The sequence below is a fragment of the Engraulis encrasicolus genome, chromosome 5 (genome assembly GCF_034702125.1).
Source record: "Engraulis encrasicolus isolate BLACKSEA-1 chromosome 5, IST_EnEncr_1.0, whole genome shotgun sequence".
Taxonomy (NCBI): Eukaryota; Metazoa; Chordata; class Actinopteri; order Clupeiformes; family Engraulidae; genus Engraulis; species Engraulis encrasicolus.
In genome coordinates this window covers 32,360,002-32,372,501 of record NC_085861.1, presented here as the reverse complement: position 1 = coordinate 32,372,501, position 12,500 = coordinate 32,360,002, and the positions used below count along the sequence as shown (strand labels likewise).

Below are 12,500 nucleotides of genomic sequence, written 5' to 3'. Positions count from 1 at the left end.
TTTGAATTTAAATTCTTTCAATTCGGAATTTCGTACAAGCCTGGTGTGTACATGTGTGTCTACGTGAGAGGAAGAGTGTGTGTGTGTGTCGCCCAGTACATGTTGTGGTCAAGGGGAGAGAGAGAGAGAGAGAGAGAGAGAGAGAGAGAGAGAGAGAGAGAGAGAGAGAGAGAGTGCGTGTTGGGTCGGGTTTCTTTCACAGATATGTGCAACTGACTTCAAGGTTAAATGTGGTATAAGTTTATATAAATAAATCAGAAAGCATGCAGCAGTGCTTACAGTTTAGACACAGATTAGAATTTAGAACCCATATCCCTTCCTATATGTCTTCCCCATACCCATATCCTCTCTCCTCTCTTCTCTTCTCTCCTCTCCTCTCTTCCGCTTTCTCTTTACGCTCCCTCTGCCATTCTATTAATTTCCCCGCTACACCCTCCATCTCTCTCTCTCTCTCTCTCTCTCTCTCTCTCTCTCTCTCTCTCTCTCTCTCTCTCTCTCTCTCTCTCTCTCTCTCTCTCTCTGTCTCCCTTTCTACCCTCTGCACTTCTTTCCTTTTTCTTCCCGATCACTATCGACCCCCCATTCCTCACCCCCACCCCTCTCTCTCCTCCTTCACCTCTTCTATCTCTTTCCCGCTTTTCCTTTCCTCTTCTCATTCCTTTTCCTTCTCCTCCTCACCCCCCTCTTTCCTCTACCACCTCTTCCTCCACCTCCTCTCCTCTCCCCTCCACCACCTCTTCCTCCACCTACTCTCCACCTCCTCTTCCTCCACCTCCTCTCCCACCACCTCCTCTGCCTCTTCCTCCACCTCCTCTCCTCTCCCCTCTACCACCTCTTCCTCCACCTACTCTCCTCTCCTCTCCTCTCTACCACCTCTTCCTCCACCTCCTCTCCCCTCTACCACCTCTTCCTCCACCTCCTCTCCTCTCCCGTCTACCACCTCTTCCTCCACCACCTCTTCCTCCACCACCTCTTTCCTCTACCACCTCTTCCTCCACCTCCTCTCCTCTCCCCTCTGGATGGGCCTCGTGCCAGGAGGAGGAGGAGGAGCGCGAGATCATCAAGCAGGAGGAGAGCGTGGACCCGGACTACTGGGAGAAGCTGCTGCGCCACCACTACGAGCAGCACCAGGAGTACCTGGGCCGCGACCTGGGCAAGGGCAAGCGGCCGCGCAAGCCCGTCAACTACAACGACTGCTCCCAGGAGGACCGAGGTAGTAGACGGGGTAACAGACGCAGCTAACGCTTTTTTATTATTATCACTACTACTCACTTTGCCACTCCACTTTGTCTACCTCCCTTGTCTTGTCACGTGTCTTGAGCTGGGCTGAGCTGAGCTGAGCTGGGCTGAGTTGGACTGGGAACGTGTGCTGTGCTGTGCTGTGCAGCTCACGTATGTGTGTGTCACTGAGTGTGTGCGTGTGAGAGTGTGTGTGTGTGTGTGTGTGTGTGTGTGTGTGTGTGTGTGTGTGTGTGTGTGTGTGTGTGTGTGTGTGTGTGTGTGTGTGTGTGGGAGGGAGGGAGGGTGTGAATGTGTTTGAACGTTTGATGTGCTGTGCTGTTCTGCTCACGTGTGTGTGTGTGTGTGTGTGTGTGTGTGTGTGTGTGTGTGTGTGTGTGTGTGTGTGTGTATGCGTGTGTGTGAGTGTGTATTTGAGTGCATGTATGCTTGTGAGTGTGTGTGTGTGTGTGTGTGTGTGTGTGTGTGTGTGTGTGTGTGTGTGTGTGTGTGTGTGTGTGTGCGCGCGTGTGCGTGTGTGCGTGTGCGTGTGCGTGTGATGTGTGTGTGTGTAAGATGAGCACACAGTTGTGCAGTGGTGTCTCAAGAGGTGCATGTTGAAATATCCGTGTGGTGTGTGTAGCAGTAGCTCTGACTGTACAGTAGTGTTGCCTAAGTGCATGTTGACATGCAACACTGTTGGCGTGCATAGCATAGATGCATGCCCACTACAACACTAGAAGATAGCCTAACACAGGGATTCTTAACCATAGGGCCGCGGACCAAAGTTGGGCCGCGCTCACAACCTCCTGGGCCGCAGACAACTTTCAATTTCGCACCAGTGGGCCGCGATGGGCCGTGGGACCGCTAGTTATCAAATACTAGTGTGCGTCTTTTCCCTCAAATGCAACACTGTCATAACGGAATGACCACACCCCGCTGTTTGTTGTTGTTTGTTGGAGGACGATTCACTACAAAAGACAGTAACACAGCCTGTGATGGTAACACACTTTACAGTGGGCCACCGGTGTTCGGAAAAAGAGAAATTACCAACCGGTTCCGGTTCCCAGCTGATTTGGCGACGTCTTGTCCTAACATCCTCGCGTTTTAGTGGTCGTTCAACGGTTAGGCTACTTAAAATAATTCTAGTTACTGAATCTTTATCCCTTATGTCCAGGTGTCCCCAACATGACAGTCCTTTTACGAATTTTGCTTGATAGCCTATTGGAAAGTTTTCCGTCAGGATGTGGAATTTTTGTTCTTCCCGCGTTGCATTTCCACTTGCATAGAAAAGCGTCTTGAGTTTACGAGCAGCAGATTCATTACAAAGCGCAAGTCAAGAGCTGTCACGCAAACTTTGAGCTGTCAGAGAGGCATTCAAATATGTGAATGACTGTCTTGCTAAACTGTGAGTGGATTTGATGAGTGAGATTAAATGACATTAATATTAACATAAACATTAATTAATAGGCTATAGGGCCATCCCTTGTGGAAAAAAACTTCAGTAATAGCCAATTTATTTATTTATAATTTATATCATACTATAGGCATATTAGCCTATATTATATTATCATTATATTGTATTATATAATATAATGTAATATGTAATATAATGTAATATGTAATATAATGTAATAATATATACATGGGTAATATGGGCCCCGGGACACTGTGCACTGGAAAAAATGGGCCTCGACATCAAAAAGGTTAAGAATCCCTGGTCTAAGACAAGCAGATTCATATAATGTATTATAGTATGCACACTACAATAACTAGTAACAATATCTAGTAGCCCTGTGTGAGTTAGGTTGTGCCTGTGTGTTTTAGTGGTGTATGTGTGAGCAAGCATTCTGTTGTTTTGTTATTTTTTTCCTATTTCCTGTGTTCCCTCAATTCCAAATATGGTCACGTGATTGTTTGCTTTACTTGCGTTCATTTGCTTTGCCCGGTATCAGCAGATTGGCAGGATGACCAGTCTGACGACCATTCAGATTTCTCCGTACAGTCGGAGGAGGGCGATGAAGACTTTGACGAGAGGACTGAAGGTAACATGCCGGTGCTATCTGTGTGTGTGTGTGGGTGTGTGTTTGTGTGTGTGTGTGTGTGTGTGTGTGTGTGTGTGTGTGTGTGTGTGCGTGCGTGCGTGCGTGCGTGCGTGCGTGCGCGCGCGCGCGCGTTAGGGTTGTAACAATATTGTATCGAACCAAGAAATCGTGATACACAGAGTCACGATACTGTATCGCGATACAAGGAGGCAGTATCGTCAGTCCAGAAAACAGCCACATGATATGAAGTGATAGTACTTCAAAGCTTCAAGTCATCATTATTATATTTAAACTTTTGAAAACTATTAGCCTCTTGTAACCTATTCTACCTATGAACTACCACGGTTTTCATTCATAATTTTATTTTATAATGTTGGCTAATGTGAAATCTTGTGTCTAACCGTTGGTTAAAAATTGTGATATGAACAGAATCGTTAGTTGAGTGTATGGTTACAGCCCTAGTGTGTGTGCTTTGATATTCAGATTAAAATCTGACAAGCCTTTTGATCTGAGAGTTTGATGTCAGTGTGTTTGCGTTAGCCTTGGAAGTCCCATGCTGCCTTGCATAATCGTTCCGATTTGAAAGACAGCACGGAAATCCTCGCTGAAATCTTCGTCTGAGTTTGGGAACCTCCCAGAGAACAGGAAGGGAAAGCACAACATATTATTACACAAACCAAAGCTTGTAGCTTGTTTACAGATCTATCACGTTGACACCAGATGTGAAACAGGTTTCCATCATTAGATAGTATTTTAAATTGTTTAGATCGACCTCCCCTACGAGAAAAGGAATAGACTATTCCCACTCTATATCTGCTAATAGCCAGGCTTTGTTAATGTGTGTGTGTGTGTTTGTGTGTGTGTGTGTGTGTGTGTGTGTGTGTGTGTGTGTGTGTGTGTGTGTGTGTGTGTGTGTGTGTGTGTACACGTGCGTGCGTGCGTGCGTGCGTGCGTGCGGCCGTGCGTGCGTACGTGCGTGCGTGCCTTTGTGTCAGTGTATGTATTAATGCATGCCTCTGTGTGTGTGTGTGTGTGTGTGTGTGTGTGTGTGTGTGTGTGTGTGTGTGTGTGTGTGTGTGTGTGTGTGTGTGTGTGTGTGTGCCAGTGTATGTATTAATGCATGCCTGTGTGTGTGTGTGTGTGTGTGTGTGTGTGTGTGTGTGTGTGTGTGTGTGTGTGTGTGTGTGTGTGTGTGTGTGTGTGTGTGTGTGTGAAATCCATGTGTGTTTTGTAGTTCTCCTAAGCATGTTGCTCTTACTCTGTGTGTCCTGTGTCCAGCTGCCAATGCTCGGCGGCCGAACCGGAAGGGCCTGCGGAACGACCGCGACAAGCCACTACCCCCCCTACTGGCCAGAGTGGGAGGCAACATCGAGGTGGGCACTGTGTGTGTGTGTGTGTGTGTGTGTGTGTGTGTGTGTGTGTGTGTGTGTGTGTGTGTGTGTGTGTGTGTGTGTGTGTGCGTGTGTGCGTGTGTGTGTGTCTGTAACCAATACCCTGTCTGTGAACAATAACTTATAAGTGGCTTTGGATTAAAACACGTCAGCTAAATGTAATGCAATGTAGTATGAGAGTGTGTGTGTGTGTCTGTATCTGTATCTGTGTGTGTCTGTGCTCTGTGTGTACTTAGGAAGCCTGTATGTCCGTGTGTATGTGAAGGTATGGTGTGTGATGCAAGACTGAGAGCCTTTTTGTCAGAGGATCATTACCAAAAAAACAACTCATTTGCTGATTCTCTCTCTGTCTCTCTCTATCTCTCTCTCTCTCTCTCTCTCTCTGTCTCTCTCCCTCTCTCTACTAGGTGTTGGGCTTTAATGCGCGCCAAAGGAAGGCCTTCCTGAATGCAGTGATGCGTTATGGGATGCCTCCACAGGACGCCTTCACCACACAGTGGCTGGTCAGAGACCTGCGCGGCAAGTCAGAGAAGGAGTTCAAGTACGACAGAGAGTGTGTGTGTGTGTGTGTATGTGTGCGCATGTGTGTGTGCTTGTGTGTGCGAGTGGGTGTGCGTGCAGGTGTACAGGTCGGGCGCACATCTGAGTGTGTGGGTGTGTATTTTTGTGTTGTCTGTATGTCTTTCTGTGTGTTTAGGTGCCTGAGATACTGCAATTGTGTGTTTGCAGTTACTTTATGTGGCATGACGTGTTTGCTTTATCCGAGGTATCACTCATGGTACATGAAACAGTTATTATATACACGTAGATGGAGTATTTGTTTGAGTAGAAATTTTGCATGATCCTCTCCATAAAGTAGCTCCTGTGTGTGCGTGTTTGTGTATGTGTCTGCATCCATATATGTGTGAGTATTTATGTGCATGAATTCATATGTGTGTGTTTGTGTGTGTGTTTGTGTGTGTGTGTGTGTGATCTCCCCAGAGCGTATGTGTCTCTGTTCATGCGTCACCTGTGTGAGCCGGGAGCTGACGGGGCAGAGTCCTTTGCAGACGGCGTCCCACGGGAGGGGTTGTCACGGCAACACGTCCTCACGCGCATCGGAGTCATGTCACTCATCCGCAAGAAGGTACACAGCTACCGCCTCTACGCCACCGATCACTGAAATACAGCGTTGTTTAAGTGACTGTACACATGAAAAAGCATCCTCATTGTAAGATTTTTTTTACAAAGCATTTTCATTTGCTATAAGTACTGTTTTAATTCCATTTTTTCCAGATTATGTTTATTTGCTTCTAACCTGTGTCCCAAAGAAAAAAGCCTTTTTTAAGCATTTAAAAAACAAATTCTGTCTTTATTATTATAATATATTATTATAATATATTATAATTATTATAATAAGACAGTGAAGATGTGACGGTAATGAAGTGGGGAGAGGGAGATGGGATAGGGCTGAGAAATGACCCAGGCCGGACTCGAACCCGGGTCCCTGTTTCAGGGGTATGCCACTATTTTGGGGCTTAAAGTTAAAATCGTTGGCTGGGGTTTATAAAGGTGGTAAAGTGTCTTATTTTTCATGTTAAGCGTTGTCTTGCTTTAAGACAAGTTAAAAGAGGGAAAATGACGCTAAGCTAGTGAAAGTCAATGGATCCGTGTAGCATTGTAGTTTTAACTTGACTTAAAGCAAGACAACGGCTTACATGAAAAATAAGACACTTTACCACCTTTATAAACCCCAGCCAACGATTTTAACTGTATTAAGCCCCAAAATAGTGGCATACCCCTTTAAGTGGCGTACACACTCAAAGCTAGCTTTTCGCTTGCTCGCCTACTCGGCGCTCTTTCATGGAACGTTTGCTGAAAGTTCCCTTGGCTTTAACTGCCAATGAACAGGCGAGAAGTACCGAACTCTGCATTCCAATTGGTTACTCGCTTACTCGCCTCGTAAGGCGTATATTTTCTTGTACAGATAAAATATCGCTTGTACAGTACTCGCCTACTCGCCTGCTAGTCTCGCTGAAACACATTGACATTGTATTGACTTCATTCGCTGAGCGAGTAACTAGCAGCGACGTGTGTGTACGGGCCTTTAGGGCTGTAACGATATTGTATCGAACCGAGAAATCGGGATACACAGAGCCACGATACTGCATAGTGATAGTGCTTCCAAGCATCATCATTATTATATAGAAACTTCTAAAAATTATTAGTAGCCTCTTGGAACCCATTCTACCTATGAACTGTCATAGTTTTTATTCATGAATTTTATCATTTTGGAAAAAGGTGAAATAGTGGGGGGTATCGAACCGTAGGTCATGAATCGTGATACTAACCGAATTGTGAGTTGTATACGTATAAGTCAGTGGTTACAGCCCTAGTCCCTGTGTACTACATATGGTACAGGTGCTCTACGCCAGTGTTTCCCAACCTTTTTTGTCTTGCGTACCCCCTAAACCTCTTAGTTGTGCCATGAGTACTCCCTAATTCATGTTCTATATCGCTTTCTCTGTCCTGATGTGACTGTTCCATACATTTGTTATAATAATAACATCTTTATGCAGTGTGCTTGCGTACCCCTAGTGGTACACGTACCCCTGGTTGGGAAACACTGCTCTACGCCGTGCACCACAGCACCCCTCAGATTGGATCTTTTGTGTCATTTAATTTCATTGGATGCAAAAACCTCAGCTGTTATCAGGAGTGTTCAGCTATTGCTCTTTGGATTTTACGATGCCTCTATATTGTTCTTGGCTGTGATTGGTGGGGTTGCTGGCTGCAGGTGCAGGAGTTTGAGCACGTGAATGGCCAGTGGTCGATGCCCTGGATGAAGGAGCTGGAGGAGAGCAAGAAGGCGGCGGCCATCGCTGCAGGAGAGGACCCCAACAAGACCCCCTCCACGGGCACGCCTGCTGACACACCTGGGCCCAACACACCTGCACCAGGTAACACACACACACACATACACCACACACACACACACACACACTCACCCCAACAAGACCCCCTCCACGGGCACGCCTGCTGACACACCTGGGCCCAACACACCTGCACCAGGTAACACACACACACACATACACCACACACACACACACACACACTCACCCCAACAAGACCCCCTCCACGGGCACGCCTGCCGACACACCTGGGCCCAACACACCTGCACCAGGTAACACACACACACACACACACACACACACACACACACACACACACACACACACACACACACACACACACCAACAAGACCCCCTCCACGGGCACGCCTGCCGACACACCTGGGCCCAACACACCTGCACCAGGTAACACACACACACACACACACACACACACACACACACACACACACACACACACACACACACACACACACACACACACACACCCCAACAAGACCCCCTCCACGGGCACGCCTGCCGACACACCTGGGCCCAACACACCTGCACCAGGTAACACACACACACAAACACACACACACACACACACACATACACCACACACACACACACACACACACACCCCAACAAGACCCCCTCCACGGGCACGCCTGCTGACACACCTGGGCCCAACACACCTGCACCAGGTAACACACACACACACACACACACACACACACACACACACACACACACACACACACACACACACACACACACATACACACACACACACACCCCAACAAGACCCTCTCCACGGGCACGCCTGCTGACACACCTGGGCCCAACACACCTGCACCAGGTAACACACACACACACACACATACAGACACACACACACACAGACACACACACACACACACACACACACACACACACACACACACACACACACACACACACACACACACACACACACACACACACACACACACACCAACAAGACCCCCTCCACTAGCACGCCTGCGGACACACAGCTCAACACACCTGCACCAGGTAACACACACACACACACACACACACACACACACACACACACACACACACACACACACACACACACACACACACATACACCCCAACAAGACCCCCTCCACTGGCACGCCGGCCGACACACCTGGGCCCAACACACCTGCACCAGGTAACACACACACACACACACACACACACACACACACACACACACACACACACACACATACACATACACCACACATGCACACATACACCACAACAAGACCCCCTCTAGGGGCACGCCTGCCGACACACCTGGGCCCAACACACCTGCACCAGGTAACACACACACACACACACACACACGCACACACGCGCATACACGCGCACACACACGCACACACATGCACACACAGATTTTCAACAGTTGTCAACTTTCAACCTTACCTTTTCTCTTTTTCTGACTCTCTCTCTGTCTCTCTGTCTCTGTCTCTGTCTCTCTCTCTCTCTCTCTCTCTCTCTCTCTCTCTCTCTCTCTCTCTGAGCAGACGACGCCTCCAAGTCGGAGGATGCCAAGGACGGGGATGAGAGGATGGAGGTGGAGGGGGAGATGGACATGAAGAAGGTCAAGCCAGACGAGCCAGAGGTACACCGCTCACACTCTCACTTCCTCATCCTGCAAGCCAACGCTGTTACATGGCCATTCGCACACACCCTTCAGAAATATGGATCAGAAATACAGCCACTGTCACTTCCCTATGCTGAAGGCCAATCCTGTGATGCGTTCAGTCATCCAGCATGTATACATATTTGTAGGAAATAAGAACGCTCTCACACCCTCACACTACAAATCATTTAAATCAAACGATTCAATATGTAACGGAGGCTAACTAGCAGAGTTGGCGTGGAACGTTGGTAAACCTCCCTCCGATAGTCTCATACAGTCTCGTGCCGTTGGGCCGAGAGACTAGTCTCTTGGCCCAGCGGTATCGTACTGTGTCTCCCATTGCCGGACCGTTGTAATTGACGAGGTCGCACGTTCGATCCCCGAGGGGGGTGAACAGGTGCAAGATGACCTCTTTGTGACATCACAAATCCATTGTTTTCATTCATACTGTGTACTGTATACTTATGTATGATACTCCCACATCTTCACTGAAAGTCAAGGTTCATTACTGCTTTGTGTGTATACTGTACATTTGTATGAAATACTGACACTCTCATGTCCTTTTACTAAACGTCAGCACTGTTACACATGTTTAATATTAATTTCATTTCATTTATATGAAATATTTATATGTCATTTATGTTGTCTGCACCTGGAACTTTATGTTGGCTGCCATTTTGACCATTACTCCCTCTGGCAGAAGAGAGTTAGTCTCAATGGGACAATCCTGACTAAATAAAAGATAACTGCAGTGAAATGAAAATGTTGCACATACCGTAGTATACTGAGGCAGCCGTGGCCTAGTGGTTAGAGAGTTGGTCTTTCAATCTAGGGGTTGCCGGTTCGTATCCCCCCTGACCACTCCATCCATGGCTAAAGTGCCCTTGAGCAAGGCACCTAACCCCACATTGCTCCAGGGACTGTAACCAATACCCTGGCAAATAATAACTGAAAATGAAAGCATCAGCTAAGTGAAATGTAATGTAATGTAATACTCACACTGGATATGCACATACAGTCCACAGTATAATGTGTACAATAATGAGCAGTCCTTTTGAAAAGTTGCATTTTGAACAATAGTTCAATAAAAGCAAAAGATATCTCCACAATAAGCATAGACTTCAAAAGGAGTGTACTCATTATTGATGTGCACTGTACCTGCATACTTTCTCTCTCAAGTGCAAATTCCCCTCTGGTGTGTTTTTCACGTTTCCCTCTTATTTCTTGTATCTTATCCTTCTCTCATTTCATTCCTTTTTCTTTTCATTTCTTTCCTTCTTTTGGTCTTTCTCGCACTCCTTTCTCCTCCCTTTCCTTGTCCCATCCTCTCTCTCATCTCTAAATGCTCCTCTCGCCCTCCGCCCTCCTCCCTCCTCCGCTGCTCCCCAGATCATCGAGATCCCGGATGAGAGTGACAAGCCGGCCAGCCCGGAGCCGGAGGAGAAGAAGGCAGCTGACGCAGCCGACTCCAAGCCCTCCACCACCACGGAGGACGGAGAGAGCGCAGAGAAGGCCAAGGAAAAGGACAAACCAAAGGACGGAGCAGGAGAGAAGGAGGAGAAGAGCAAAGAGGTGGCGGAGGAGGAGAGCAGTTCGTCCTCCGAGACAAAGACAGAGGGAACCGACGAGACCAATGCCAAAGGTTAGTTACTGAGGAGGCGGCATGTCTAGAAAGTCAAGGGACACATGGGTGCTTTCTAATCCTACCAAGGGTGCATGGAGCGTCTTCCATGAAAGACACTAGTCAGTCCCCAAGGTTGCAGGCTGTCTATGGTGTCTAGGGAAGCCACTAGGGTGCTAACCGTACTGAGGGGATGTAGTGTATCTTTTACTCCAGATACCGTAGACTTAAGCCTTGTCTAGTGAGGACAGAGGGAACAGACAAGACCACTGTCAAAGGTTTGTTACTCAGGAGGCGGCCTGTCTAGGGGAACATCAAGGTGCGTTCTAATTAGGGATGTGATTGGATTGGATTGAAATCTGAGCAATAACTGAAAGGTTCTAGAGTGCTTTAATGTTGTGGAGTGGGTCCTAATTGACCGATGGGATGTGCCGTAAGTTGTTGTCAAGGTATAGCTTTGAGCCATGTCTCGATAAAGGGCCGCACACACACGTCGCTACTAGTTACTCGCTCAGCGAATGAAGTCAATAGAATGTCGATGTGTTCCAGCGAGACTCGCAGGCGAGTAGGCGAGTACTGTACAAGCGATGCGATGTGGGCGATATTTTATCTTCGAGCGAGGCAAGTAAGCGAGTAACCAATTGGAATGCAGAGTTTGGTACTTTTGCCTGTTCATTGGCAGTTAAAGCTGCGGGAACTTTCAGCGAACGTGCCATGAAAGAGTGGCGAGTAGGCGAGCAAGCGAAAAGCTAGCTTTGTGTGTGTACACCGCTTAAGACAGAGGGAGCAGATGAAAGGTCAGTTACTGAGGATGCAGCCTGTCTAGGGAGCTTAGGGAGGACCCGAGTGTGTGTTGTAATCCTAACAAGGGCATAAGGAGTGTCTCGCTGGAAGAACACTACTCAGTCCCTGGGGATGCTGCCTGTCTAGGGAGTAGGAGAGAATATATTAAATTGTGCAACACCCTACGCTTCCTACAGAGTTTAGGGGAGAAGTTATTGAATTTTGCGACACAATATGTTTATTTGGCAAGTGCAGTAATATGGTGACGCTAAAATACAGTTTGTTTTTGCACAACCAGTGCATTTTGTTAACATTTGGGTGAATGTGTAATGTGAATGGGTTTGACTTTTTTTCCTTCATGGCATTGGCAAATACGGTACAACATGCCTGGTGTACCTCGCTTTGCTGACCAAAATTTCCCCATGGGGACCATTATATTTCTTACTAATCTTGTGGTAATGAAGTCTGAGAGGGTTTGTTGGCTTTTGCTGTGTAGGCCCAGTTATGAGGTGTGTAAGACTCACCACCGCAGTGATATGATATAAGACTTCTCAGGGTGATTTAACATCCTTTTCTTTAGCGCAGGGGTGTCAAACTCAAATTGACCAAGGGCTAAAATCGGGAATGAAGTTGCGGGCCAAACTCAATATGTATTTAAAAAACAAACTAAAATTGTGCATTCACATACTTCCGAAATACTCAAAATCAGATTCCTTGCTGTTGTGGACAAACAGATTCTCATCATAAAATGTGTCTGCACATATTCTGTTGCATATGAGTGTGAGCTGTTTCACTGGCCTGGGCCCACACATATTCCTGTGGTACACCAGATTTCATGCTCATGTCTTATTACACCATATATTAACGGTGCGTGTGGGCCAACTGTAATAC

At 47.2% G+C, this 12,500-nt stretch overlaps 1 protein-coding gene across 1 annotated transcript in view; it reads left to right on the top strand.

The window, feature by feature from the left end:
* Window positions 1-12,500, top strand: part of chd4b (chromodomain helicase DNA binding protein 4b) — a 59,798-nt gene that overhangs the window by 36,865 nt on the left and 10,433 nt on the right. Inside the window, exons 27-34 of the mRNA XM_063199131.1 lie at window positions 1,036-1,225; window positions 3,177-3,263; window positions 4,542-4,636; window positions 5,062-5,195; window positions 5,636-5,780; window positions 7,431-7,593; window positions 9,087-9,184; window positions 10,595-10,847. Of these exons, the coding sequence (XP_063055201.1) occupies window positions 1,036-1,225; window positions 3,177-3,263; window positions 4,542-4,636; window positions 5,062-5,195; window positions 5,636-5,780; window positions 7,431-7,593; window positions 9,087-9,184; window positions 10,595-10,847 (1,165 nt within the window). The remainder of the gene's footprint in view (window positions 1-1,035; window positions 1,226-3,176; window positions 3,264-4,541; window positions 4,637-5,061; window positions 5,196-5,635; window positions 5,781-7,430; window positions 7,594-9,086; window positions 9,185-10,594; window positions 10,848-12,500) is intronic.